At 37.0% G+C, this 26,506-nt stretch overlaps 1 protein-coding gene across 1 annotated transcript in view; it reads right to left on the minus strand.

Moving 5' to 3' along the window:
* The window catches only part of LOC148941575 (eukaryotic initiation factor 4A-I-like), a 450,045-nt gene that overhangs the window by 128,389 nt on the left and 295,150 nt on the right, over nt 1-26,506 (minus strand). Inside the window, exon 7 of the mRNA XM_089104411.1 lies at nt 21,151-21,369. Within this exon, the coding sequence (XP_088960537.1) occupies nt 21,151-21,369 (219 nt within the window). The remainder of the gene's footprint in view (nt 1-21,150; nt 21,370-26,506) is intronic.

Consider the following 26,506-nt stretch of genomic DNA (forward strand, 5'->3'; position numbering starts at 1 on the left):
AAAAGAGTCACAAGGTTAATCAGCCCCCCCCCCCACGCCCATTTTTCCCAAACCCATCCGATAAAAATTTTGATATAGTCATTTTGTTAAAAATAGTTCAAACATCAGATAACACAAACTCTGAGGTTGACACAAACCCATTTTTTACTTTGATATTATTGCGTTAATACTAGTTTTGATAATTTAATGAACAAAAGTTTAATTTTGAAATAAGGAACTTTAAAAAAATTAAAATTTTTGCAATCAAAAACGAACCAAAATTAATTAAAATAATTTTTTCGAAAAATAAGTTTTTCAAAGAAAAGAAAAGGCAATTTTAAACTTAATCTCAGCAGATACAAATACCTGTTAAAATTCAAACTCAAAATGGCCAGAAATTACTATTAAAGAATAAATTAAAGCGAAAACGAACAGAAATTAAATAAACAATCATAAAAAAATACAACAAGTAATAATAAAATGAATAAATAGATCTTAAAGTCAGTATTGCTTAGATTGAATATGAAAATCAAGCTTAAAACTAAAAAAATATTTTGCTATTGAACGATAAATGAAACTTAAAATAAACAAAAATTAACTAAACAATCCATGCGAACAAACATACAATAGATATTGATTTAAATGAATAAATAAATCTTAAAACGAGTGAAACTTAAATTGAATATGCAAATCAAGCTTGAATCGAATAAAAATAACTACAAACAATAGTTTGGATATCGCCTCCTTCTTTCACTGTAAAAGTCTAAAATTATATGCGCCTTGAACAATCTTGGAAAGTATGCACAATATCAAATCAAATATTTGACATGTAATGACATTAGTTGTTGAAAGATCCAGCAGTTCAAGAATTTATTTCACTCTAATTTTATTTTTATTTTCAATGCTGTAAGAAGTGGAAAAGAAAATATTTGTAATATAATTCTTATTCAGTGAAGCGCCAATGACGCAGTAGGTTTTTAGTTTTTATTTACAGTTAAGGAAGGGGGCAGTAACCAAACTCTTGTTTGTAGAGAGACTATATTCATCTTGAACAGCTCTAGAAAGAACTAATAAATTAAACTGAATATTTGATGTACAATGATATTAATAGCTAAAAGCTCATCAGTTAATAGTTTTACTATAATTTTAATGTTTATTTTCAATAATAAGCACAAAAGAAAACATTTTTTAATAAAATTGGATTTCAGTAAAATGCCAAGAACGCTGTAGGCTTTAGAAGTTTACTGTGAGAGAAAGAGGCGATACAAACTCTTGTTTGTATTTATTTTTATTCGAGTCAAGCTTGATTTGCATATTCAATTTAAGTTTCACTCGTTTTAAGAATTATTTATTCATTTACATTAATATCTATTGTATGTTTGTTCGTATTGATTGTTTATTTAATTTCTGTTTATTTTAAGTTTCATTTATACTTCAATAGCAAAATATTTTTTTGGTTTTAAGCTTGATTTTCATATTCAATCTAAGCATTACTCGCTTTAAGATCTATTCATTCATTTATATTATTAAATAAAAAAAACAAGTTTTTTAACTGAAAGTAAGGAACGACGTTAAAACTTAAAACGAACAGAAATTATTCCGTATATGAAAGGGGCTGTCCCCTCCTCATCGCCTCGCTCTTTACGCTAAAGTTTGACTCTGTCTCACAGCTTTATTTTTTTTAAAAATAAAAAACTTTAGCGTAAAGAGCGAGGCGTTGAGGAGGGGACAGACCCTTTCATATACGGAACAATTTCTGTTCGTTTTAAGTTTTAACGTCGTTCCTTACTTTCAGTTAAAAAAAACTTTTTTTTATTTAATTTGTGAATGTTTTTGAATTAATGAAGGTTTTGATTTTGGCTCACCGTGCATGAATAATTAAAACGAAATTTGAATATTAATTTTACTTTTATTTGGTGAAATGGCTTTCTCGAAACTTGTTTAATTTTATTTACGAACGTTTTTATTAGTAATAAATATACGTAACTTACGAATTAACCTACGTAACGAACTTCTATATTCATATATTTTTAATACGTATATTAGGGGGTTTGCTCCTAGTCAATACCTTGCTCTTTAAGCTAAAGTTCAAATTTTGTTCAGATTTTTTAAAAATGACCGCTTAATCAAAAAGACCGTTACTTAGAATAAATACCTCTTGTGAAAGTACTAAAAAATCTTTGGCTTAAAGAGCGAGGTATTGACCAGGGGGTGAACAAATTCATATATGTAATATTTTCTGTTCTTTTAAAGTTTTGATGTTGCTGCTGTTGCAGCTGAAAAACTTGTTTTTTTCATATTTAATTTTTGATCTTTTTTTAAATAATGCTGGGAAGTCCGGCGTCCCCTTCATAGCAATGTCCCCTCCCCCATGAAAAATTCCTTCATGGAAAGATCCTCCAACATAACCCCCGACCCCCCCCCCCCAACTACCATAAAAAATCTCCCCTGATAACGTCTGTATATTTCCCAATAACCAATACTATATGTTAACATTGGGTAAAGTTCATAACTTTCAGCCCTACCCCTGGGAACTTAGGGGTATTAAGTCATCCTAAAAGACATACTTATAATATTTTCGAACATGCTGAACAAAATGGCTATCTCAAAATTTTGATCCTGTGACTTTGGGAAAAAATGAGCGTGGGAGGGGGTCTAGTTGCCCTTCGGTTTTTTTGGTCACCTAAAAAGGGCACTAGAACTTTTAATTTCCATTCCAATGAGCCCTCCCACGATATTCTAGGACCACTGGGTCGATACGATCATCCCTGGCGAAAAGAAAAAAAAAACAAACAAATAAACACGCACCCGTGATCTTTCTTCTGGCAAAAAATGCAAAATTCCACATTTTTGTAGATAAGAGCTTGAAACCACTACAGTAGGGTTCTCTGATACGCTGAATATCATGGTGTGATTTTTATTAAGGTTCTATAATTTTTAGGGGTCTTTTGCTTCATTTTTTCGAAAATCAGCCAAATTTTCTCAGGCGCTTAACTTTTGATGGGTAGGACTAAACTTGATGAAACTTATATATTTGAAATCAGCATTAAAATTTTATTCTTTTGATGTATCTCTTTGTATCAAAATACCGTTTTCTAGAGTTTCGGTTACCATTGAACCGGGTCGCTCCTTACTTATAGTTCGTTACCACGAACTGTTTGATTACTTGTTGTATGGTTTTGCTATGATTTTTATTTAATTTCTGTTCGCTTTGGGTTTCACTTATTCTTTAACGGTAATTTCTGGTCATTTTGAGTTTGAATGTTAACAGGTATTTATATCTACTGAGCTTAAGTTTAAAATGGCCTTTACTTTTCTTTGAAAAACTTATTTTTCGGACAAATTTTTTTTAATTAATCTTGAGTAAAAGACAAGTCCAAAACAATGATACCATAACTTTTTGCGAACTTTGTATCGGTTATACCATTTTCATATAGTTGAGAATTTCGGTCCAGGGATTGCATTGTCAATTCATATAGGGTCTTATAAGATTTATAAAAGGAGAGATTGTAGAGAGGAATTTTCTTTACTTTACATACAAGAGAGGAAATTCCAACCCGTTAAATTCATGTGGAGAACTTTTTCTCGATCCTGTGGCATTGACACTTTTTAAAAAGCCAAAGAAAGTTTCGAAGAAAGTTGACCATTGATAAACAAAAATTGGTGTAGGTACTTTAACCAGAGGCAATACAACAATGATTGGTGACTGTGTGAGGAACCAGCAGTTTGATATTATTTCCAGAGGCTCTTAATTTTTAAATTGCCAAAGGAACAGAACTCATAACCCGTTGTTTTCGTACATCTCATGTCTCAAATTTCATCTATGCTTCCCTCTTGTGGCACGTGCCATCAATGGCTTCCCTTCATCCAACAGTTGATCTATCCACGATAAAACACGGAATGACCTGCATTAGCTGGGGGATGGCTTGTGAATCCCAGATGTCACAAATTGTGAGAAATAATCGCAGATCATTTGAGGATTGTGTTTTTTGTCTTAAAAAAAGAAAAGTTAGCAAATTCGGTAGCAGCTATTAAGCAATTTAGTACTTGTTAATTAAACAAAATACGCCCAAGAAATGAAATTACGTTAATCATAATGTAATATAACTTTCATATAACCGTAATTTAACATGATAATATAATTTGGGGTATATACTTGCACATTAAGGGGGGATGTAAAGTATTGGGACAGCACCCCTAACCAAGCCTAGTCTAGGATTTCTGAAGGGAGGTTGGCATTGGCATCGGGTGATGCATCATTAATTTATCTCAAGATGAAATTCGATGGAGCGAGTTGTAACTTTATATAAATTATAACATTCGGGAGGGATCTATTGAAATATATTAAATATTTCATGATTGAGTATACCAACATAAATGATACTCCCTGCTCACTGCCCAAGTGAGTTCGTCATCAGTATCAACATTTGGTCTATAGTCAGAGCCCATTGCTAGACCTCTAAATTTCTTATAGGCCTTTGGAGTCATCAACATTAATTATATATAACTAGCATAGTTTGATAGATTGTTACTAGTGCTCACCAATGTTCAATTTATGTAGACACATGTTTGTTAAAACAAATTGTGCAGTATACCATTTTCATTGGGTAATCCATCGGCAACGGAGGCAGCTACATTGTCAGATTTTTCCTCATCAAAACTTTTAATTCAATAAATGTGGATGATAAATTTATGAAGTAGTCTTCATTGGAATAAATTTGATAATGTATGTTTTCAGAGAGGGGTTTTTGTGGGTAGAAGTCATAGTATCCATGTTTTACACTGATATCTACACTTTCAGCATTGAAAGATTTAGTGATGTGGTGACAGTGTGATGTGATTCCTTGATGGGTAGATATGACATTTCAGTCAAGGAAAAGAAATCCCTTTTCGATATAACAATTTTTCTTCTTCGTTTCTTTTTCTTATTCTTTGACATGAATGATGCCTTCCTCTTCTGACCTGAGTAGAGATTGATGAGTTATGAGGTGTTACTCTTCCTTTTGAAACCTTTTCCATTTTGTCGTTATTTCAATTGCTCACCAAGGGATCGTGTGCTAGACCTGAAATTTTGTAAAACATTTTTGTAGAATCTTTACCAGCCCCCCAATTGTGTAGATTACACAACTGACTGTAGAATGCATCTAGCCCTTGAATAATTAATAGTTTCCCTAATCAGATTTGATAAAAAACATTCAAAAATAATAATACGGGTTTTATATTTACAAATAGCCGAAACTACAAAAAATAATACATGTTTATTTACATATATAATAAGACACTATCAAGAAATAAATTCAAAACAATAATACATTTTTTCTATACAATAAAAAGACATTATAAAATCACTTATTGCAATTAGAAAGCGGTCAAACAATCCCCTCCCCCGGAAGGGTGCGGTTGCCACTGGCACCTGCCAGCCAAAGGCTGAACCCCCCTCAAAACCCAGACCGGCTTCAGGAGTAAAACTATTTTTAAAAATTTTTTCAAATAACAACAGTCACATATGACTTTACCTTGCTAAAAAAAACGTTGCCTAGTTAGGGAAAAACATCTATAAAAAAGGATCCCACCACCCACCCACCAACCATTTACAATTGAATGTTTTCGCAACCTAGGTGATGTCTACAGTCTTGACATGCACCATGTTCAGAAGGTAGATCATGTTCGTGGGGTATCACCGTCACACCATCCGCACACACAAATACTTTATCTGATACGGGGGACATGGCTATTTTACCCACTAAAACTATGTAGTTTTTAAATTTTAATGAGCGAATTGCCCTGACTTTCGGTCCTAGAACTAAAATACTTTCCAAACAGTTTCTATAAACACTCATGTCAAAATTCTGATTCACATAGTGTCTAGGCACCCCCTTGTAGAATTTTTTGATTACCTCATTGTGTGTTTGCGAACAGTACACCTTCGGCCCTGCAAGCACACCATTGGAAATCAAGTCGCCCCCCGCCTCGGATTTTGACATTAATAATTGATTTAGGGTCCTGTGCTTCACTAGCTCCGGGTAAATGGACTCTTCCCAATTGGAAAAGTCTATTCGAGAGCTAATCTGCTCACCTTTTTCCAAATCTTTTAATAAATTCAGTGTTTTAACTTTTAGCAAAAGTGAATCGGTATCCCCATAATACACTTGGACTTCTCCCTCATTTCTTTTTTTCTACGCAAGAAAACCATGTCGGAGTCTATGATGGTGAATGATGTGAGGCTTGGATCAGTAACGATTCGAGCATATTCTTTTGGGTCAGTCACGACGTCACAACAACTTCGATAGCGCACATTCTCGTAAATTTTACCGAAGGCTGAATTCAAAGATTTCCTTTTAATTCTTCGGTTTGCTTCGGAACAATTACTGACAAAAGTGTCAATAAACGTTTTCAAATAGGGTTTTTGATCAAATTGGAGGGCTCAATATATCTTTGTGACCTTGAAACCATTGGCTACCATCCATCGCAAAAGGACGTGATGTACAACGATATTCTTTTTTGGATGAAGGTCAGTGACAAGTTGTTGTTCTGACTGTGTCCAATGCACACCACCATCCTCTACCTAAGAAATATTGTATGGACTCAAAGACTCCTAGTAACCGGTCTGTTTATGCACAGGAAAAAAACCTTCCAAAGAGTCATGGTATTCCATCGGTATTTCACCATCGATTTCAAAAACCATTTTGTGGTCCATTTTCCTCAACATTGGCAATGTCAGGGAAATTTGAGCACGGGAACCGTTAAGCCATTTGTAATTACCATACGGCAAAGTGTAGGGAGATGTTGCCGACAGATAAAGGGAGCTCATAAAAAAAACTGCGCCTGACTTTACACCGGTGGCTTGTTTAGTCGGGTCAGTTTTAAGAATACGATCTCCTCGTAAAACATGCCCTCTCCTCATTGATCTCTCTACAAATAAATGCTGATTTATGTCGTTGATCAAGCCTATGTCCTTTTTACTGATTTTAAGAATTAAGTCCATCACCAGATAAGGAGTGGAAAATTATATCCCAAATCCAGAACAAATTCCCCATAGATTTTAAGCGTGTTCTTACACACAATATCCATTAATGTCAATACATCTGTTGCCAGGTATAATCTACAATTATCCCACCTATTTTTACACCCTCCCTTAGTCCAAACCCTGTTGGATAGTGTATAGTCGGCAATAGTGCACTGATGATCTTAAAGTGAATCGTAGAACAAAGCGATGAACGTTAATTGTTCCTCACAAAGCCTCAAGGTGGAGTTGTAGTAATCATACGGTTAAATGCCCTTACATATTAATGAATCATAAGTTTCACCGCCTAGAAAGTATCATTTAGGAGGTGTTGTTTAAGGAGGAGGAAACTATTAAAATCGTCGCTTTTCTGAACTTGAATGAGTTGTCGTAGGGAATTGAGGAAGGAGCTAAAGGAGTCTAAAATACAGATCTTCTTCAAGCACATATAACGTTACATATTGTTTGCCATCTGAATTCTAAGAGCAGCAGCTTTTCAGACGATTTGGGTATGATATCATATGAAAAACAACCATCTACCCATGCTCCATCTACAACTTCAACTCGTTGCAATCGTGCCAACGCCGGTAAAACAAATTTCAAATCAAAGCTGGAATTGTGCACATAAACAGATAGAAAATATTATTGATTAAAGTTTAAATTCCAGGATTTATTGGCCACTTCACGAAAGTTATTCAGTCCCGATAGAATTGGGTTGCCCAAGTGATCGTGGTCACGGACCATCCCTTTATCCCCTTTCTGCTTGCCCGCTCTCCCCTTACCCTCAAAAAATTCCCCCTTAAAAACCCAACATATTTTTTCAGTTTTAATGTCCAACTCGTCCTCTAATGATAGAGTAATTGGATAGGATGCATTTCACAGCCGTCATAATGCCTCATTCGCTGTTTTTATAAGTACTGTCATGGCTGAGAGCATACAATCCTCCCCACCCATCTCAACTACCTCTACCAATTGCATGATAGTACAAAAGTTTATTTGTGCATGGGCATATGAGACTGCAATAACCTTATATTTCGTAACATGATTTAAATTCGATGGATCATACACATCTATGAGGGTGGCTTTGCAGTATAGGGCCATCAAGTCACTCTATTGGAATGAATTCTGGATGTTTTTAAATCGCAAAATGGCCCCGTCACTGCTAACCGTTTTTACATATTGGCATCCATGGCTCTTGCAATGATTCATATGATTTTTTAATTTTAATTTTGAACGGAATCTAGAAAGACATGTCCCAAAAAAGTAGAATGCCCCCCACACTTTTTACCCTAACTTAAAATCAGACTAACATCTGGCATTGGAAAAGAATGTCCAAATGATTCGGGTTAACTGACGGGCTGTAAAAAAGCCATACCCAATGCTTTACTTGTTCAATGGACGGAACCCTCATTGGAAATATTACCTCCTTTTGTGCTCATCCTCCTAAAATTTTGTATCGTATTGTAAAACAGCAACATAGATCTTTAAATATGCATTAGACCTCTCAAAAATAGTTATGCCATTAAGTGTTACTGGATATGGATCAATTAAATAATTAAAATTTATTTAAGGGATTTTTGGAATCCCATTGACTGCATAATCGTCCAACCTTGTCTTACTAGTATTCCCTTGCAGAGGCCCGTGAACTGCCACGAGATATGCATATTTGAAGCACTGAAGCGCTGTTAACAAAATCTTTATACACCTCTACACCCCTTTAAATAATCTTTATATTTTGGCCCCACAACCCTCTCCCACCTCCTCTTAAAATAAAATTATATTTAAATTTACCCAAATTAATATCTAAATTCTAAATAAATTAATCCACCGACCCACTACCCACTATTGGGTAGTTAGTCTCTATAATCTTCTATAATTTTCCAATAATTTTCCACTATAATTTTCCAATTTTGTTAGTATACTATCATCCCAGTCAACAAAAACACTTTCAAAATTATGCAGGTCGGGATGAAATGCTAGCATTTCAGTATGCAAATAACGCAAATACACTTCATCCGCCTTTTCATTTAAATAAATAAACTTTTGTGTGATGGATGCCTTAATCCTACCTTCCTGCCAGATCATTCTTTCAGAAAGAGCACAGTTCTTGTCCACATATGAGCCCAATATTCTACCGGATCCGTTATGATGCTACCAAATGTTAGCGAATAAATGGATCCCCAGACTCAGCCCTATAAACATATACATTATCCAAGGCAGAGTTGCTTAAATTGAAGTTGAGCATAACAGCGGGCATTATTGCATTTTCATGTTCCTCACCAATTTGTTGAACGGTGGGGATGTGTCAAAACTTTTGCCACCGCAACCAATAGTTACAACCTAAGTCCTAGAATTGGTCTCAATCAGGAACCCTTATTGCTGTCTAAATTCAAAAAGTGCAAAGATTTTCAAACAGAACTCTTAATTCTACAAAGTTCAGGAAAGGTTCGGCCATTTCATACAAACGAAAATCCATTCAAAATGAAATTAGCTTATATCTCGGTTCTCCGCCAAAACAGGAAATTAACCTTTTTCAATTCACACACACTTACGAACTACAATCTCGGAATATAAACATCAAGATGTGAAAATAAGAAAAGAAAAATGATAAACCCTCACATCCCTTCCTCCCTAGGCATGGTTTCATGAGTTCTTCATTCGAGGCCTAATTTATGACGAGAAAAGAGGAAGGGCCACATTGAGCACTATTTTCAAGAGAGGCGCCATATTTGCTTAACCCTATGACACACGTGTGGCTACTGACTAACCCAATCTCAACTGGACTTGCTGACAATGGTTACAATTTCTTCTGTAATTTTTGATAACTGTAAATAACCCAGGCCTAAAGTATTCTGGCAAAATACGATCATCCACCTCCTTGTTGGATCTGTGAAAACTGTCTTGTCTGTTGTGCCACTCTATGATTAGATACTCAAGGGAAAATCCAATGGGCACGAAGATTTGGGGAAGTTGATCGTTGAAGAACCTTCTTAAGATTCCTTGCTCGTCCCATGCTTATTTCGCGTCACTTAGATCCGTCACTTCAAACACCGCCAGTTCTGCGTAATACTGTAGTCTGTGGTCTGCTACTTGCAACCAGCTTACCTCGCCATAGGTTAATCCATACAGGTGCTCCGGCAGATCTATTTTATCCGCAACGACGATTCGTTCTGGATCCTGCAAGGAAAAATTTATGTATGGTATTTACAAAACGAGGAGGGGTCGCCTATTCCTGATATCTTGACAGGGCCTCAGCTTTAGCGGTCACAACCCCTGGACGGCTACTAATAGTGAAATCATATGCTTGTAGGGCGAGAATCATCCGAGCTAATTTCTTTTTCTGATTCGACATCCCATAAAGCAAACGTAACAGATCATGGTCAGTTTCAATGAAGAAATGCTGACCCGCCAGGAAGTAGTGGAACTTGGATATTGCCCATTTTATTGCTAGCACCTCCTTCTCGATCGTGAAGTATCGACTTTCAGCGGGTGTTAGTTTCCTGCTAATAAAGCCAATAGGATGTCCTTCCCCGTTATCCCGCTTGGTCAAGACTGCCCCCAGTCCTTTGCCGCTCGCGTCTGTTTTTAGTAGGAAGGGCTCCTATTAGTTTTGATTTCTCAAAACTGGAGCTGAACACAACGCATCCTTTAGAGATTCAAATGCTAATTCTGCACTGGGAGTCCACTCAACTACCTCAAGGGTCTTTTCGGTCACATTAGGTGGAGTGGTTCGGTCAAAGCTGCGAAATTCTGGATAAAGCGACCGTAGTATCCAACTAGTCCCATAAATGCTCAAACATCTTTTTTTGAAAGGGGCCTTGGATAATTGACAATCCCCTGGACCTTGTTTGCAGATTGCTTAACGACTCCACCTCCTATTGTATGTCCCAAAAACTCAACTTCTGTGTCCCCAAACCTGCACTTCCTTGGATTTACTGTCAGTCCGGCTGAATGCAATCTCTATAGCACGATTTCAATATGTCGCAGGTGTTCCTGGAAGGTTTTACTTAAGATCACAATATCCCGCTGTAGCACCGACAAAATTTCAAATCTGTGAGAACAAGATCCATAAGCTTTTGGAATGTTCCTCATGCTAATTGAATCCCGAATGGCCTTACAAGAAACTCATATAGACTATTTGGTGTCACAAATACTGTCTTGTGTATGGTATTAATTCAAAAACTTTTTCCACAAAATAAGTTTTTCAAAGAAAAGTAAAAAGAGCTCCATTAAACAAAAAATGAGCAAAAATAAAATCAAATAATCTACCAAGCATGAAACTACCATAAATCAGCAGCGAAAAATAAATGAAACCCAAAACAAACAGAAATTACAATAAATAACCGAGTAAAACTCAAAGCGATTAGAAATTAGCATAAGTTGGGCTCAAAACCCCTATGTCTTCCCAAGGCCAGAACAAAATTTGCACTTTGCTAAAAAAATATAAATGTTTTAACTTTTATAACTTTAATAAATCAAATAATATTAATATTTTGATTACTAAATATCAGTATATGCATATTAAACTGACAATGCACATTCATTTGTATTTTTTTTATTTTTATAACACAGTGCATTTTTATTTAATCTTAAGGCAACATTTAGTTTTTTAACATATTGGGCAAATGGGAGGGTGGGCTCAGGAGAAGGATTAGTTTCCCTCCAACAATTTTCGACTATTAAAAAGGGCACTAGGTCTTTTGATTTCTAATCGAATGACCCCTTTTTGAAACGACAAGGCTCTCTATAAACACTTTATATGCCCTCAGGACAAAAATTAAAACCCTTAACCTAAGGGATGCTAGGGTGGTTGTCATCCTCTAAGACCTAATTTTCAGAACTCTCAACTACGTTAAACAAAATGGCTATCTAAAAATTTTGATTTGATGTGTTTGGGGAAATGGTTGGTGTGAGAGGGGCTTTAGTCACTCTCCAATCACTTTCATCTATTAAAAAATGCACTAGTCCTTTCAATTTCCGATAAAAAAAAACCTTCTGAAGTTTCTACGACAATACTTTCAATAAAAACCTTATATGACCCCAGGGTATAACTTACAACCCCTGCCCTGAGGGCTGGCGGGGTTGTCATTCTCAAGGACTTAATTTTAGAACTTTCTACTACGTTGAACAAAATAGCAATCTGAATACTTTGATTGGGTGTGTTTCAAGGAATGGTGGGCGTGAGAGGAGATTTAGTTACCCTCCTATCCCTTTCGTCTCTTAAAAACGGCACTAGCCCTCTCAATTTCTAACTTAATGAGTCCCTTTTGCAGGTTTACGCACTATAACTATCAACACCTTATATGCCCCCAGGGCATAACTTACAACCTCTGCCCTGAGGGCTCTGGGGGGTTTGTCATCCTTAAATACATAATTTCCAGAACTTTCAACTACGTTAGAAAAAATTGTTATCTCCAAACTTTGATTGAATATTTTTGGAGAAATGGTGGGTGTGAGAGGGGGGTTGATTACTCTCCAGTAACTTTCGACTATTAAAATGAGCAATTTCAATTTCAAATCAAATGAGCTCCTTATGAAATTAATGCAACAACTTTCTTTATAAACCTTATATGACCCCGGGACATAACTTACAACCCTTGCACTGAAGGCTCTGAGGGGGTTATCATCCTAAAACACCTAATTTCCAGAACTTTCAACTACGTTAAATAAAATGGATATTTCAATATTTTGATTGTATGTGTTTGGAAAATGTTGGGCGTGAGAGGAGCGTTTGTGACTCTCCAATCAATTGCAACTATTAAAAAAGGCACTAGCACTTTCAATTTCCAATTTAATGACCCCTTTTGAAGCTTCTACGACAACTCTTTCAATAAAAACCTTATATGCCTTCAGGACATACCTTACAACCCTTTCCCTGAGGGCTGTGAGGGAGAGAGGCTGTCTTCCTTAAAGACCTAATTTCCAAAACTTTCAACTACTTTAAATAAAATGGCAATCTAAAAATTTTGATTGGATGTGTTTGGGGAAAAGGTGGGCGTGAGAGGGGGGTTAGTTGCCCTCAAACCACTTGCGAGTATTAAAAAGGGCACTAGACCTTTGAATTTCCAATCTAATGAGCCCTTTTTAAATTTTTTACCACAAAGATTTCAATAAAAACATTATATGCCCCCAGGGCATAACTTATAACTCTTGCCCTGAAGACTGTGGGGGGAGTGTCCTGCTCAAAGGTATAATTTCCTGAATTTTTAACTTCGTGGGACAAATGGGTATCTCAAAATTTTTATTGGATGCATTTGGGGAAATGGTGGGCGTGGAAGGGGTGTTAATTGCCTCCCAATCACTTTTGACTATTAAAAAGGGCACTAACCATTTCCATTTCCATTAGAAGTTTCTACGACAACACGTTCTATAAAAACCTTATATCCCCCCCGGGCATAACATAAAACCCGTGCCCTGAGGGTTGCCGGGGGCGGGGGGGGTTTGTCATCCTCAAAGACCTAATTTCCAAAACTTAAATCTGCGTTGAATAAAATGGGTATCTCAAAATTTTGATTGGATGTGTTTTGGAAAAAGGTGGGCGTGACAGGGGGGTTAGTTGCCCTCAACTAACTTTCGACTATTAAAAAGGGCACTAGTCCTTTGAATTTCCAATCGAATGAGCCACTTTTGAAGTTTCTCCGACAGCCCCTTCTATAAAAAACCTTATATGCCCCCAGGCCAAAACTAACAACACTCGCCCTGAGGGCTGGGGGGGGGGGGGTTTCCTCCTCAAAAGCATCTTTTCTATCTGGAAATCAATTTCGCTGAACAATATGGCAATCTCAAAATTTTTATTGGATGTGTTTCGGGAAATGGTGGGCGTAGAAGGGGTGTTAGTGACTTTTTAATCAGTTTCGACTATTAAAAAGGGCAAAAGCCACTCCAGTTTCCCATTGAATGAGCCCTTTTAGAAGTTACTACAACTTCTTTGATACGAAATGCTCTGCTCTAAAGGAAGAAAAATAACAAGTAATAGATTGCGCAAACATCGTTCTTATATGCCTCCTGGGCATAACTTAAAACCCTTGCCCGAAGGGTTGTGATGGAGTGTCCTCCTTAAAAATATATTTTCCATCTGGAAATCAACTACGCTGATCAAAATGGCTATTTCAAAATTTTGATTGGTTGTGTTTGGGGAAATGATGGACGTGGTGGGGGGGGGGGGGCTAGTTGCCCTACAAGAACTTTCAACTATTAAAAAAGGCATTAGCCACTCTAATTTTCAATCGATTAAGTCCTTTTCGAATTTTTTACGACAACTCCTTCTATACAAAGTGTAGAAAAAGATTTTTCAAAGTTCATTTTGAATTTCTTTCGTTGAACTATTAAAAAGGGCAAAAGCCACTCCAGTTTCCAATTGAATGAGCCCTTTTCGAAGTTTCTACAACTTCTTTGATACGAAATGATCTGCTCTAAAGGAAGAAAAATAAAAAGTAATAGATTGCGCAAACATCGTTCTTATATGCCTCCTGGGCATAACTGCCCTACAATCACTTTCAACTATTAAAAAAGGCATTAGCCACTCTAATTTTCAGTCGATTAAGTCCTTTTCGAATTTTTTACGACAACTCCTTCTATACGAAGTGTAGAAAAAGATTTTTCAAAGTTCATTTTGAATTTCTTTCGTTGAACTATTAAAAAGGGCAAAAGCCAACACCAGTTTCCAATTGAATGAGCCCTTTTCGAAGTTTCTACAACTTCTTTGATACGAAATGCTCTGCTCTAAAGAAAGAAAAATAACAAGTAATAGATTGCGCAAACATCGTTCTTATATGCCTCCTGGGCATAACTTAAAACCCTTGCCGTAAGGGTTGTGAGGGAGTGTCATCCTTAAAAATATATTTTCCATCTGGAAATCAACTACGCTGATCAAAATGGCTATTTAAAAATTTCGATTGGTTGTTTTTGGGGAAATGATGGGCGTGGGGGGGGGGGGCTAGTGGCCCAACAATCACTTTCAACTATTAAAAAGGCAATAGCCACTCCAATTTTCAATCGATTAAGTCCTTTTCGAATTTTTTACGACAACTCCTTCTATACGAAGTGTCCTGGTATGGAAAAACCAAAAAAAAAATAAAAAAATAAATAATACATTTGTGCCAGCATCGTTCTTTACTCAGGCAGTGCGACTGCGCTGTCTATGATTAGGGTGAATTTTTATCTGCCAATATCTTCGACTTAAATCTAGTTTTCTGATGAATTTAGCCATTCCCATTCCCTCATGGATCTCATCCGGGTGAGGTAATGGGTAATAATTCTGCCTTGAAATTTCATCTAGTACCAGATAGTCAGCACAAAACCGCACCGTCCCATCTGCATTTGGTACTAGTACTATTGGTGACAGTCTTCGACAGTCTTATAATTTCTTCTTGTAGTATCTTAATCACTTCGGTGTCTACCAGGTACCATTCCACTGCTGGAACTCGACAAGGTTTTTTTGCACCGGTGGGTTACTGCCTGTATCGATCTCATGCATCACGAGATCGGTTTTCCCGGGTCTGTTCGAAAGGGTCGTTCTGTATCTTCTCAAGATTTTAGCTAAATCCTTTCTCTGACTATGACTAAAATTTCCATCTAAGGATGTTTGGAGGGCATTTTCGAAGTCTCCGTCATTTCCTGTACTCTTATAGTCCGTCATCTCATCCAGACTTGTGTCCGCATAGTTGTCTGTTTGAATAAATAAGATTTCATTCGAATTTGCCCTGTGGTATTAAGCGAATTTACATGGAGAAGCTTTGACTTCTTTTTCCCCTCGGGAAATTCCACTAGGTAATCCACAATTCCGGATTCCTTCAGGATCTTGTATGGGCCTTGACACTGTACCTCAAGTTTGCTGTTTCCACCCGGTAAGAGGACCAGCACTTCCTCTCCAGCTTTAAACTCTCAGGGTTTTAGGTTGGGATCATACCAGGTCTTCTGTCGTTCTTGACTTGCCAATAAGTTTTGATGTGCGGCCTGGTCAATTTGCTAAGTCGTTACTGCATATTAACAAGGTAACTGACAACTGAATCAGACGCACTTTTCTTTTTCTCATCCCACTCCTCTCGTAACACATCTAGTGGTCCTCTGACGTGACCATAGATCAGCTCAAACGGTGAGAAACCTGTCGAAGCATGTTTAGTTTCCCTGTAGGCAAACAAAAGATATGGAAGATACTTATCCCACTTCTTGGGCTCATCTCTGACAAGTTTTCTTACCGTCTGCACTATGGTCCCATTTAACATCTCAACCAATCCATCCGTCTCCGTATGGTGTAAACTGGTACAAAGAGGTATAATGCCAAGGGCTAAGTATAGCCTCTGCTTCCCTTGGAAAATGAGGTTACTTCCATTGTCGGTTAGAATCTCTGAAGGTATCCCCACTTGAGTGAAAAACTTGATAAATTCGTTAGCTATCTCTTGCGAGTGAGTCGAGCGAAGCGTTATAGCTTCCGGATATCTGGTTGTATAGTCGCTTATCACTAGAATCCATTTTAAACCAGTTTTACTACGCTCTAAAGGTCCCACCAGGTCTATTCCTATTTTGTGGAAAGGAGTTTTAATGATCGGGAAGGGTTTTAATGGCACCTTCTCTATCTGGCGTTTTCTGACTGTCATTTCTTAAGTAAGATTCTTATATTGTAAACTTCATATCAGCTTACAGCGATGTGCCCCTCTAAGTAGACACTATTATACATGTTAACACTAATTTCCGTTTTGTTTATTTGAAATTTTCCACAAATCTTCTGCTATTGGCTGAACTTTGTGGACTTCCTTCATAAAGTTAAATACAGTTAAACTTTTTTCCGAAAGCAATAAATTCAACCAAGTTAAGCAAGGAAAACGGTTTCTTAACTTTGTGGATAGCTTTATTAACTTTATTTGCGCCATGGGAGGCCCGCCTTACGCATAGATAAACACAACGGGTTTTCTACTTGGTGCGGGTAAAAGTGATTTAGGTGCTAGCTAGTAAGTTCAAATTACGCGTAAGATAAGAAGCTGTGAGATCTCAAACCTGGAAAAATTTGTTTCGAAATCTTGCGATACCAGAATAAGTTCATGGAATGGTGATCTGCGGCTACCAAATCCAGGTGCAGAACTGTTATGTCCGCTCCACTGTCCACCAGTATTTCAACATTCCTTCCATCTACTTTGCTCTGAAGCACTACCGTTGACCCTACCGACTCCTGGTGATCAAGCCTTTCCGGGCTCTCAGCCAGGAAACCCTGCCACGTATTTTCTGGCTGCTGGTTTTTCCTCGGACAGTTCTTTGCGAAGTGTGACGTGTCATCACACACAAAGCAGGCTGGTCTCTGTTGTCACCATCCGTCTTCAAACAATCTTTCGTTTTTTTACGAGCTAGGGCGCTAGCTTCCGCAAAAGAAACGGCTTCCTTAAGAGTTTTAAACTGCCTCTCCCGAAATGCTACCTGCAGGTGATACGGTATTGCCTCCGTAAATTGTTCCACCCTTAAAAGCTCAAACATTTCTTCTACAACCTTCAATGGCACAACCACTCTGGCTGGCCGGGTGCTTGTTGCGCCAGGCTCTCTCCGTTTGCTCTCAGCAATGTTAGACTGAGCCATCTATTGAAACTGGTTGCCAGCTTCCATTCGAATTCTCCGTAGGATTCCTTTTCTTCTTTTCTTTCACTTCGGAAGCGTATGCGATACGCTTTATTTGTGACAGAATACTTCTCAAGTATTGCTGTCTTAACCGCATTATATTCAGCAAATGTATCCGCTGATAAACCTGACATCGTCTCCATGGCGGGGCCGGATAGAATTTTATACATTTTTGTGGCCCACTGTTCCCTAGGCCACCCACTAGGCGTCGCAGTGCTCTCAAACCTGCTTAAAAAAGAGTCTATGTTGTCACTATCTGTCAGCTTCATTAGCTTGGGCCTAATTGTGGTATGTGCTGCTGTAGGCTTCTACTGATTTGTCGCAGGTTGACGCGCCAAGCTATTTGTTAGGGCGTTTAGTGCTGTCATAAGCTGATTAAACTGTGCTGCATCCATTTGAATCGGATTTTTATTACCAAAGATCTGAATACTTGCTTAAACTTCTGGCAATACTTCTATTCCTACCTTTCCTTCCGCTTTCTCTGTCCTTGCCCTACCATCTTCTATTTCAGAAATAGTCTCAGGCAAACAAATCCCAATCTGTTGTTCTACCTTCTTGTAAGGACAACTTAGCCCCACCTACAACCTCTGTTGTATTTGACTGAAATACCTGTTCCGTCTTAGAGTTAAACTCTTTTAGAAGGTCAACTTTAGTCCTCCTCTTAGGAATCGCTGATACTTCTAATAAAATAACAAAATAATATTTTCCCTATTTAATAACCTAAAACTATAGGAGGGGAACCCAATTATTACTCTTCGTTTACTTCTTAACTTACATTATATCCTAACATTGAAAAGTTAAGTTTTTTTGTCATTAAAACATTGTTCACACACACACACTTAGTAACTCACTGGGTTTTTTTCTTTTTTTTATATCACGCACACTGGGACGGATACACAAAGACCATAGAGGGAGAATATTCAATTTTTCTTACGTATTCATAGAGAGAGTTGACCGTTTCCATTCAACTATCAGGTGGAAGGGTGGGAGCTTGCACGGGTGGCGTGGTAGCTTGCACTTGTGGCGCGGCACCTTGATAGGTGGCAGATGGCTTGTGTACGACGTGTCTGTAAAAACCGTTACACTTAATAGCTGTAGGCCTTTTTACTTCTACAGGGGTCACTTCGTGCCATCTTGCCTTCTTTGCAGGTGAGGGGATCTCTGAGAAATCCATGAAAATTACTTTGGACCCTAGGGTGGGACTTGGGAGCCAGGTTTAGGACTCGGGTACCTGCTTTGTGTCTCACGGCCCTGGGTTTGGGATTTGGGACCCGGGAGTGGTGACATGGAGTCCTGTCATCTTCATTACGATACTATGTCCTTTTCTAGATCATAACCAGAAAAAAAAAATGGGGTATGGGAACTGTCACGCTCATTATATATATTTTACCATTGTTCATGTCAAGGATTGGGTTCAATAATAGCCCATGGACTGAATACAAAAGATATTGAATAACTAATAGGACGAGAAGCTTTTTGAAAAACTAATGATTATATATAACATCCAAACCCATAAAATACAGTAAATGCACTTTTTAAACCACTCCCTTACGAATAGACCCGGTTCAAAATATTTCAAGGATTGAATCCAACAACTCAATAGTAATACAAGATGGTTTTAAAACTATACAATTCGTTAACTATAAGTGGACTGTAAATACCATTTGATAAACTATATCAGAAATAGTCCCACTACCCATTAAGAATACAATGGAAAATAAATCACTTACTTCTTGCTAATAACATTCGTCACTACAATTCCTTTTGGTTGTATCCATGATGACAGTTCAAATTCAATTTATTGACTGAAGAAAAATGACGATCTCTGTTCTTTTATAATGAAACATATGGATAAGATAACCCAATGCCTGTTCTCAGAAATTACTTGCATGGCTACGGAAACATTCTAATCTTGGACTTCAAGACAAGGATGAATACATTAAACGATGTGTTTTTTTGTTACATTACCATTTCTTCAAATTAAAAAAATGTGCTTCCTAAGAAATGATGGCTGGATGTTTATGGGTATTGGTGTTTATTTGTATGTTTATGTGTATGAATGTTTATTGTTTATTGTATTGGTGTTTATTTGATGTTTATTATATGGATGTGTGGATGTTATTCTATGAATGGTTTTGTGGATTGATGTATGGTTCGTTATGTGCGTTGTTGTTCTATGGATAGTTATGTCCACAAAAAAGATAGGACATCGCTTGGAGACATTACTACAAAAAGGGGGTACTGCCGGCTCATTCTGCATACAGTTATCTAGGAGGTACTACCCCGTCATTTTGCATACACAATAAGGGGGTACTTCCCCGTCAGAGTGCGTACAAAAGATCCAGGGGGAATGCCCCGTCATTCTGCATACACAATAAGGGGGTACTGTCTCGTCAGAGGGCATACAGGAATCCATGGGGAATGCCCCGTCATTCTGCATATACAATAAGGGGGTAATGCCCTGTCAGAGTGAATATAGGGTTCCAGGGAGGACTGCCCCATCAGAGTGCATATCCCCATACTTTTGTTGGTGCTTAATACTTTTGGCCTTGCCGTGGCGTCTTGGGCAAACTAGTGTGACCCTTTCGTACAACGGGGGAAGTTCCTTTGTTAAAACCTTGCCGGTTGTGGGAAACCGACAAGACCGGGGCACGTAGAAATCTGTGGAGCGATAGGTTTATTCTAACCCCAGAGGTGCTGCAAGGTTACTCTTGTGGCACTAGAAATTTCCAAATAGTGGCGAAGGTGGAGTAGTGACCCCCTCCCTAACAACTTATTCAAATTATTTTGATATTAAAATAAAAATATAAAATGTCTATTTAAGGACTTAATGCTAATATTCTGATATAGAATTTTTACAGTTTTTTGGACCGTTCTTCCTTTGGAGTTAGGTTTGGACATTTGGGTTTGAAACGTTCGCTTTTGGATGTACTATTGGAGTCCATTACAATAAAATCGAGTCAAACAAATAAAACTTCAGATTGGAATAAGTCCTTTATTAGACAGTGAAAATAGATACAAAGTCTGTATATCTCGATCACCGGTGCATACATCAGCAATCGTCATCCACTGAAAAACTAATTCATTACACTTAAAACAAAGATATGTCTACAGAGCAATTGGAAGAAGAACAACAATCGGCAACTGGAAGAAGAGGAAGATTGTGCCACCTTCATTAGAAATTCTACAGCTTATGACTTTGAATGAGCCCTGTTAATGAAATCAATCAGACAGATCCAATGAATGAACCGGAAACTATTTGTGCCACGTGAGAAATAATTTTCTCCTGTAAAAATACGTTTGTTTTAATTGTAACCTTTGGTTTTTTGACTGTTCCAGACGGTGTATGTGGTAAAAATATCCAGATTCTCTGTATCTCTTTTCACTGTCTAATGAAAGGACTTAAACTGATTTTAACTTTTGTTTGTTTGTCATAGAAAGGCAGTATGAACTTGAATTTTTTTTATTTAAATCAAAGTATTACGTCAAAAATACAATATTCAACCACAAAAATTATTTTTCCCATTTACCCATTCATTAAGTCATCTTAAAGAGTCAAGACTTACCCTCCAAGGTCAGTTCTTCTTTTTTGATCAAAATACTGAGGGGGTTTCTCATAAAACGTTTAGCAGTTTTTAGAGCACCGTCTGGCAGAGTAGCAGCAAATCCAATGACCTGAATATCTCCGCTTAGGTACCCACGAACATTAGAAATCTGACCCTTGAGACCAAGAGACAACATCTTGTCAACTTCATCAAGCACAAACAATTTGATAAACTTGGTATCTAAGAAATAGAAAAAATTTTAATTTTTCATAATCGGATAATATAAAGAAACCATTAAGGAAAAAACCATCTTTACTTATTTATCGTGCGTAGGTATATAGGCATCAAGCTCAAAAATAGGCTTTAATGTCTTCTTTCTCCCAGAAAATAACTCTCTTATAATGCAAGATACTTTCTGTGATCTAATACTAATAAATCAAAAAACCTTACTTGATTTTAGGCTAAACATAAAAAGTTCAATTAGAAAGAAGCAGACTTGTCCTTAAATCAAATTAAATAATAGAACTGACTAAAAATCAAGTCAACAGTTATCAGAAATCAGGAAGTGCCAGCATACAGAGGTACTATAGACCAATAGATGCCGTTTTAAAATGCAGGTATAATAATTACCAATGACATTCCCAGGCCCAATTTGTACCTGAATTAATCATCGGTTACCTGTGCATTTTGAGCCCGTCAGCATTGCTCAAGTGCCCTTTTGACAATTATACCAAATAGTGTATTTTGATTTTGTTCAACATTCCCATCAGTATTCCCTGAATATAGTCGCAATAAGATGTAGTAGCAGTTAAATAACAGTCACAGTAATAAGTCATGGTAGTCAGAAGTAGTGATAGGCGCAGTCACGATCTTTGGCATTTTTGATTGCAGTAGTAGTGGTCGAAGTAGTTGCAATAGTACTATTAAATTTGGTCCTGAAAGTTTTAAGTTAATTCTCTTCACCATTTCTTAAACATTTGGATGGAGGAGGGGCGTGGTTAGCTTTCTTGGCCTTAGGTCGATTGATGTTGCAGTGAGTTTTTATTTGTAGTAGTAGTTCTTGATATATTGCAGAGTCCTATCGTGGATACATAAACAGAGTTTTGAGATACAAAAATATCTCCCTTAAAATTTTCCAAGGTTTCACTTTAACTGCCTTAATCTTTTCAGACAAACCCAAGATCAAATATTTCCCTACTCGCAATGATAAATCCTGTATATTAAACATTGACAGATTGTATAATTTTAAATTCTCACCCTATAAGCTGTGAGGGTGTAAGGTATCTCTGGAGGCATAATTAGTATAAGCCTTTTAGCTGTTTTGAACTAATATTTTTTTGAATTGTCGACCTGTATTTCAGAAGAGTTTCTAAATAGGATAGGTTGGGGAGGGACCAGCTAGTCTTTGATCATTTTCAGACATATCTCTGAATATGCTCCGAGAGTTTCAGCTTAGTGACCTAAGCCATTCTGAAGATATAGCTAATACCCTCCTTTGACAACCAATGTGCAAATAGTGTTTTTATTTTTTGAATCCCCAGCAAAATTTAGAAAAATTTAGCCCAAAAGAAAATATTACAAGCCATGCAATTTTTGATTTTTACACGCAAGACTTAACTTAAAAATTATGGGAATATTTGATTATGGCTGTGTTCGAAAAGACGAAGGGTAATCAGGTGAAACATCAGTACATGTTGAGGGCTATGTTAAATTAAATCAAAAGACAATATATGTGTCCATTTTTTTAACCACCCACAGTTATGCAATGTGTCTATTGTGTTTTAAAATAAAATTTTCCTTTAAAATTAAATCAAAAGGCAGTGCATGTATAGTGTTTGCCAATAGATATCTAAATTTTAAACTTCAAGGATTTGATGGGAGGGATATTCAACTGACCAAACGACAATAAGTTGACGCTACTTCTGCCACTTGTACTAGTACTATTACTTTATATACTACTACTACTACTACTACTATTACCACTACTTTGACTACTATTATAGTATGAAGGGGATTTTCTGGGAGTTTCGAGTAGTAGAGAAGATCTGAATCAGAGGACGCTGTCTTTTTGCCGGTTGTCAAATGGGCGTATCAACAATATCTTAGGAATAGTACAGTGAGTGAAGTTGAAGCTAAAAAGGCTAAATTTGTGGGATGTTGAACAAATTAAAAGACAATATTTGAGTAGTTTAGTCCCTATGTGTTTAAAACCGACAGATAGAGGGTATACTGTTGGAGCAACTAGTCCCTTAAGACGCTGCTACATGCACCTGGGTCTTATGCAAAGCTACAGTGAACCTATAGTAGTATAGTACACCTGAATGTTGCATAATAGAGGTTTTTCACTTATGTGAATGATTTCTTTGAATGTTAAGTAATAGAACTTGTTTGAGGCCGTTAGTCAAGCGGGGAAGTCCCGGTTGTAAAAGCTTGATCATGGTCCATTATTTACAAGTGAATATGAAGTAATCTTACGTGAGTTGTTTTGCTTCCGGTGGACCTCTATAATCCTGCAATAATTGGTTTGAATATCAACGACACGTGACATGTTATATCTTAGGGCTCACTCACTTCAGTATTGGAAAATAGTTCAGTGTGTCAACATTGGGGATATCATTCTTGCCCTATTCCTTGGTAATGGATGCTTTTACTTTATTGGATATTGAAGGGACTAGCAATGGCAAAATGAAACCTAGAGGACCTAATATAGCAGTAGAAATTATAAGGGTTTTTCGGCTAGTCCTAAAGTATGAAGAGATGTTTACACAATATGCAATATTTTCAAGCAAATTAAAGTAGGGAGTTATGCTTTGCTGCAAAATCAACTAGTTATGCTTTGCTGCAAAAGTTAATATAATGCATTTACAAAGATTACAAGAAAGATTAAATACATTAGTGATATATATGAGACAATAATCTGAATAAATCTATTAAAAGGAATGAATTTGTCGGATATTACTAGCGAGAAAGAATATTCTTTCATTGTTTGTCTATAATTGGTTGTGAAAATGCATGGACTTGAGAAAGAAAATCATACGGAATCTAGTGACTTTGGAAAAATCTTTTATTTTAGATGATGATTTTCAAGACTTACATCTACAAAGAAAAATATTTTCCCAAAGAATGCTTAACGATGTAATGAGAAGTTCTCCGTCTTCTGGACTATTGTATGAAACTTTTACGTTTTGGCTAAGATACATTTACTCAATTTATTGAAATATTAATTAAAACAAAACAAACGGATACTGCGGATTTGCTTTTTAGCAGTACCTAGAAATTAATTTAAGACGGCCATTTTTCAAAGCTGTAACAAATAATTTGAAAAATCCTGTTAGGCTATATCATAGGCAGCGCAATAGCACTGCCTAATTAAAGAACCATGTTGGCACAATATATTTTTTTTATTATTATTTTCGACCAGAGCACTTCCTAGAGAGGGTGTTGCCGTAGAAACTACGAAAGGGGATTATTGAATTGGAAATTTAAAGGAATAGATCCATTTCTATAGTCAAAATGATTGGAGGGTGACCAGCTCCCATCACGTCCATAATTTCCCCAAACTTACTTAATCGTCATATCGGGGTGGTGTTCAAATCGTTGTCAGCCTTCTTCACGTGAGGTGGTTTGCAGCGAGAGCTTCTGTATCATGTAGCAAAATTCTTGATTGTTCTAGGAAATTCCTGAGACTAACAATCCACCAGAACATTGCTTTCTCTCTAAAACACTTCCAGCCAATACTAGTTGGTTCAAAGTCTTAAGGAATCCTAGCTGGAAGCAATCGCAATGGCAAAAGATTTCCAGGCCATTGAAGTGTCTGCTCGGCAACCAGGTGGGTCAGATGTGACTGGGAAATCATACTTCGAAGGCATCCAATCAAAAGTTTGAGATAGCCATTATGTTAAAAATACTCCAAAAATCATATAACAAGGCTTTTGGAATTGATAGAAAAAAACAGAAATGGGGGAAGGGGGATGGCAAGGGTTGTAAATTATGTCTCGGGGGCATTTAAGGATCCTATTGTGGTAAAGCTTTCTAATATTAGTTAATTATTAATTTAGTAAAAAGATATATGACGCAAATATGAAGTTCTGAAATACCACTTTTTTATTAAGATAAGAAACATATCCTGTTAAGCTCTGTTTAACGGGAAATTAAGAAATTACCACTTCCTAGCATTTACGTGGGAAGGTGTGGTTGATAAAAATGTATAAAAGATACATTTTATCGGAAGGAAAAATCTCTTTCTAACTATATACCGGACTGACTTCTGGTCCATTGTTTTAGCAATACTTTGGGACTTTTCTTTATGATCGTAAGTGTCTAATTTATATTTTATTGTTGTGTTATTGAGACTTTTGGGCTACTTGGGACAGCCAGACCCAGTAGCCAGAATATATCCAATTTTATTATCTGATAAATGAATAAAAGTATTGCATTTTAGACGAACTCTCTACGATCTATTTTTAGCCTCTCGAACATACTCAGTCGGTACGCCTCATTAGTTCGGTCATAGCCTAAGGGACGCTACCAAAGTTCAATTACCTTAGGACCAGAGTTTATCTCCCCTCTAAAAGGAAAATAAAGGCATCTAAGACTACAACCCCCAAATACATCAAATAAAGCTTCACAACAACTGGTGGCACCGTGTGTTTACAATTAGAGAAAGCCGGAAATGACGAGACAGTACAGAAAGTACAACTACATACTTTTACCCAAGGGTTGCCAAAAAAGTTATTAAGACTAATATTATCGTGAAAACCTGAAAATTTAGAGCAGGCTATAATACTAGTCGAAACAGAGGTAAAAATTGACGAGGCTATGAAAAAGTTTGACCAGATGTCAATAAATAACACAGGAGCCCAAAAAAGTAAAAAATATGAAAGGGGACAGAAGAGGATGAACTTTGAGGAGCCTAATCGTGAACCAAAAAGGCACGAGGAAGGTCAATCCTTCCCACCATGGACTGACCCCTCCCCATTTGACTACAAATCCCATGGTATTAGATTCTTAATGACTTGGAATACCAAGTATTACGGACACCCACCTCCTCCTCCTGAGGAAAATTATAGAGCAAATGGTGGCAGGTCAAGAATATATAGAAATAGATATAGACCCCACGAGGAAGGGCAAATTACAAAACAATATAGGAAAAGATTCAATTGCTACAATTGTGGCAAACCAAATCACTATGCGGCAGATTGCTGGCATAAAATACCCAAAGAAGGCCAGACGTACAAGATAAGACACCAATTCAGAACTCAGGGTGACAGAAATTTAGGAAGACAGGGAACAAATAATACTTGGCAAACACCTAATACTATTCCTGAATTTAGGCCTAGAAGGCAAACGGTTAACTATACCCAGGGTCAAAGTAGCA

The sequence above is a fragment of the Artemia sp. Qi Xiang Cuo genome, chromosome 18 (genome assembly GCF_049724085.1).
Source record: "Artemia sp. Qi Xiang Cuo chromosome 18, ASM4972408v1, whole genome shotgun sequence".
Taxonomy (NCBI): domain Eukaryota; kingdom Metazoa; phylum Arthropoda; class Branchiopoda; order Anostraca; family Artemiidae; genus Artemia; species Artemia sp. Qi Xiang Cuo.